This window comes from Cicer arietinum, chromosome 1, assembly GCF_000331145.2.
Source record: "Cicer arietinum cultivar CDC Frontier isolate Library 1 chromosome 1, Cicar.CDCFrontier_v2.0, whole genome shotgun sequence".
NCBI lineage: Eukaryota > Viridiplantae > Streptophyta > Magnoliopsida > Fabales > Fabaceae > Cicer > Cicer arietinum.
The window spans coordinates 2,807,188-2,812,192 of NC_021160.2; the positions used below are offsets into that span (position 1 = coordinate 2,807,188).

The window sequence follows — 5,005 nt, forward strand, 5'->3', positions numbered from 1 at the left end:
TCAAATCTTCACGGATCACTTTCCATTAGTAAATTAGAGAATGTTACCGACAACTTTGAAGCATCACAAGCGAAAATAATGGATAAGAAGTACCTTGAAGAATTATCTTTTGAATGGTCTGGTAATGCAAAAGACCAATTTACAAATTCACAAAGTGATATGGATATACTTGACAAGTTACAACCTGCCAAGAACCTAAAAAAGGTGTCTATATGTGGATATAGAGGCACGAGATTTCCAGAATGGGTTGGAGATCCTTCCTACCACAATTTGACTGAGTTATATTTGTCTGATTGTCATAATTGTTGTATTCTTCCACCACTTGGACAATTACGCTCTCTCAAGAAATTGAGAATCAGTAGAATGAGTATGTTGGAGACTATTGCATCTGAATACGGTGATTCCTTTTCAGGGATTATCTTTCCCTCCCTTGAACGTGGTGATTCCTTTTCAGGGATTATCTTTCCCTCCCTTGAACGTCTTCAGTTTGATAAGATGCCATGTTGGGAAGTGTGGCATCATCCGCATGACTCAAATGCATATTTTCCTGTACTCAAGTCTCTTGTGATTCATCGTTGTCCCGTATTGAGGGGAGATTTGCCATCTCATCTTCCTGCTTTGGAAACAATTCAGATTTCACAATGCGACCAACTTGCTTCGTGTCTCCCAAGTGCTCATGCCATCCGCAAATTAGCGATACGTGAAAGCAATAAAGTAATGTTGCAAGAGCTACCCCTTTCATTGGAAGACATCGAAATTCAAGGAAGAGAGGCAACGGAGTCCTTCTTTGAAGTCATTGCCATCACCCTACCGATTTCCCTGAAAATTGTAAGGATCGAGATCAAGAATTGTTCGTCTGCGATATCGTTTCCTGGAGATTGTTTACCCGCATCCTTAAACAGTTTGTCCATCACAGATTGTAGAAATCTAGATTTTCCAAAGCAAAAGCAGCAGCACGAGTCACTTCAACGGTTGCATATAGAGAGTAGTTGTGATTCTCTGACAACCCTCCCACTGGAGACCTTTCCCAGACTCCGTAGTCTCAACATCTGGCACTGTGAAAATCTAGAATGTATATCCGCTTCGAAGATTCTTCAAAATCTTAACGAAATTTTGATTACCAATTGCCCCAAATTAGTTTCATTTGCAAGAGATGGATTGTCAGCGCCCAACTTGAGATCATTGCTTGTCTTCGATTGTGTCAATTTAAAGTCATTGACTTGTCACGCAAATACTCTTCTCCGGAATTTAGAAATCGTGAGTATATGGAATTGCCCAGAAATGGAGACGTTTTGTGAAGGTGGTGTGCCGCCTAGCTTGAGATCACTTGATATAGAGAAATGTGAGAAGTTAATGAGGAGCCCATCTCTAAGTTTGATGGACACGCTCACCCATCTTAAAATTGGTCGTTGTGATGGTGTGGAGTCCTTCCCCAATAAGGATTGTGCGTTGCTGCCTCCCTCCCTTACCTCTCTAACGCTATGCCATATGTCAAGTTTGCACACGTTGGACTGCACGGAGCTTCTCCACCTCACTTCCCTCCAACACTTAGCAATTCTATTTTGTTACAAGCTGGAGAATATGGCGGGAGAAAGGCTGCCTGCTACTCTAACAATACTTCAAATCATTGGATGTCCACTGCTGGAAGAACGGTGCCGCATGAAACATCCGCAAATTTGGCCCAAAATTTCCCACATCCAAAGCATTGTGTTTCACTGCACATGAATTTAGAAACTTCAACTTGGATTTTCAATGGTGATTTCTCTACTTTGCCTTAATTTTAATGCGACTTCCCAATTTCACTCATATTCTGCATCTTTTGTATCTACTTTATTTATCGTAAACATCCGTCTCTTGTTCATGTTGTTTGCCGTTTGTTGTAAGAGGTCGTATAGGCCTAGAGTCATAACAAATATTTTATTTCATATTTTCAAGTAAAGATTATCTAAGCAAATATCTCATTATTTTTGTGGGCACGTGTCAATGATATTATAGTTAGTAGTAGGACAAGGATGTTGTCTGATCTTAAATTTTTTTTTCTTTCTGTTCTACAGATATTGAAGTAGCTAACTCCCTTGTTGATTGTGCTGAGAATATCAATCGGGTTGCTTTTGGTTTGTACAACCATGTGAGTTCTTTAACTTATCTTCTAATGCAATAGATAGTTAGTTTCACTGGAACACTTCTTCATGGATAAGACAACACTTTCACTAAATTGATTATTTACATCTTTTGGCGTCAATATTATGATGCTAAAAGACTTCCATAGGAAAATATTTGCATCAAAATTTCAAACATTTACGAAAAGGACTCCCATTGTTAATTCCTTTCAAACAGTTGACATCTTCAATTGCAAGACTTATTACTGAAAATTTTGTTGTCATTAAACAAATGGTACTTGACCTCTACTCCTTTTGTTGTCCTTTACGAAATGCACATTTTTTATGCTCCTTTTGCCTGCAAAGTGCTAAATAACCAAATTGTCTCACATATAAATGTGACACTGGTTCTGGAAAACCTTCACTGAAATGCTGAAACTATATAGGCAATAATGATTTAAGTGAAATTCATGAGCTGAAAAGCTGCCTTTTCCTTTTTATATACATAACTTTTCCAAAGGACCTTATTAGTTGTGAAATATTAAAAAGCTTTGATTAGCCTGATGGAAAAACATTTTTCTCCAAAAACAAGCCTAGTGGAAACATGCCAAATGTGTTAATGGATAGAATGTGTGCAATGATAATTCTAAGTAGGAGATTTTGTTTCTTTGTTATGTCAACCTCGAACAATGATACTCTTTTTATTTTAAAAGATTTGATATTAGTAGATCTTTACACTTAAGATCTTTTTGCAGGTGTGCTTAAACAAAACAGACCATGTCATAAAGTTTATTGAAGAGAATTTCAAAATCAATTATTTGGAAGAGAACAATATTAGTTTGTGGAGATTGTAACTGGAGAGACGGCACCTCAGCCCTGTTATTTGCGTGCTTCATGTTCTGTTTCCAAGAATATGTGTGATAAAGAAGTTATATTTATGATATATGTGGAAGTGGGAGTATATAAGAGTATCTTAAGTTTTCTTAAGGTATTGGGAACTTTACTAAATATTATTGTTATGATTTGTTTAGTTTAGAATTTGCAATACAAAAAATACTGAGAGGGAGATGCTATTTTGAGTTTATTATGTTTTAAACTTTATATAATACTTCAGAAAAATGTTAACTCAAATCAATGACTTTCGAAGTTCAAATAATATTTGCTCATAGAAATGTTATCTGACATACTATTCCAAATAACACTCCTAGATATGCATTATCATAATGCTGTGTTTTTATTTATTTATTCAGAATGCAATGTTTTTTTTTATTAAACATAAATTACTCTATAAACAATTGGCATTTATTTAGATAATACCCTCAGAGTAGAAGCTAAGTGTGCATAACCAACTGAATGCCACACTAATTGAATACTTCTCTCTTCTTACCTGATTGAATAAAATAAGCATGAAAGTAAATATATATCTATATTAATTTAATAACTCGTTCAATAGGATATATGCAAATGTGCTTGTGTTTGACTTGGTAGGAGTGTTTGGTATATCGTACTACTCCTATCTATTTTCAAACAACTATAACGTGTAAGACTGAAATTAAGTCACCAGTTCATTATATAGGATGAGAAGACGTTTTGCAAGTATAATTATAAGTTTAAACAACATCATTTTCCTTGTGATTCTTAGGATCCAAATTAGTGTATTGAGTATCATGTTTGGTTTACTAGAATTACGGGGTTTTACAAAATTATGTTTGACTTAATATAGTTATAGTAAAATCACTGCGGTCAAACATGCATCTTGACAAATTTATATTCTCATTAATTAGCTTGAAACTAATTAAATATTAATGTTCTCCCTCATGTCTCATATATAAATATATATATATATATACATATCCGTAGTAACATGCATTTGGAAGATCCTTTAGCTACTTTATAACAACATTGAGAGTCAATATAAAAAAATATGTAGTCGTGCTTCATTAAAAAATTAACTGTATTATTTAAATTGTCTTTCTTGTTTGTCCTATGAGAATACAAAAGTTATTTTTAGAAAAATAAAATTTAAATTGATGAAGTCATACCGTAGAAATAATATTAAATGGGTATAATTAGTATTAATATTTGCTAAGACAATATAAGCAGTTTTCACTACGCCAAAAATGACATTTTATAGCACGTCTTTTACGACGCTAATTAAATACAAGCGCTGTTGTAGAATTTTTAAAAAATAACGGAGGATACAACATCGTTTTTTTTACAAGCGCTGTTGTAGGTTTTTAAAAAATAAGTTAATGAGGTCTTTTTACAGCGCTGTAATAGGCTTTTAAAAAATAAGTTAAGTCTTTTACAGCGCTCTTTGTTGAGACAAAATCTTTCAAATGATTTTAATGATAACAAAATTACTTAAGAGATTATGATTGTGGTTAATGACTAACATGTGTTCTTGAGTGTATTCATATAAGATAATAGGTTATTAATCATTAAGGCAAAAAGAAGGAAAATGTGATTTTGGCCTGAGGATGGAAAACCAACGTGAGGATGGAAATTGCTGCAAACGCGAGGATGGAAATTGCTGCAATTTGGAAAAACTCCAGATTTAGACAATATGATCTCTCACCAAAACAAATGTGTTTATTCAAATGCATAACAATGTCAAACATGAATAAACAAAGCATTTAAAATTAAGAGTCAAAAGGTCAAAAGAAAAAAGATGAATAAGGCTAGATCTAGTTTGCAGAGGATGGCAGAATAGGTAGAGGATAGGCCAACAAAAGTGAAAGCAACCTATCAAGCATGTGCAAAGGCTAAAATCTGGACATTTATTGGGCTTGCACGTTTTGATACATGAAGAAGTCAAGTTAACAAAAGGCAACTTGAAACAAGCCAAAAATGGAAGATCACATGTTGCTGCCAGATCTGATCCTCGGACTGAGTATGACAGTCCT

General features: G+C 34.3%; 1 protein-coding gene across 1 annotated transcript; it reads left to right on the forward strand.

The window, feature by feature from the left end:
* The first annotated feature begins 6 nt into the window (after positions 1-6).
* Positions 7-3,281, forward strand: LOC101513197 (putative disease resistance protein At3g14460). Its single transcript, XM_012713809.2, has 3 exons — positions 7-1,755; positions 2,055-2,128; positions 2,855-3,281. The coding sequence occupies exon 1, from the start codon at positions 79-81 to the stop codon at positions 1,723-1,725; it is 1,647 nt and encodes a 548-aa protein (XP_012569263.1). The 5' UTR covers positions 7-78; the 3' UTR covers positions 1,726-1,755; positions 2,055-2,128; positions 2,855-3,281.
* The last annotated feature ends 1,724 nt before the right edge of the window (positions 3,282-5,005 follow it).

Bases quoted from the DNA above. Each gene is read 5' to 3' on its own strand.
- LOC101513197 (XM_012713809.2), top strand. From the start codon at position 79: ATGGATAAGAAGTACCTTGAAGAATTATCTTTTGAATGGTCTGGTAAT.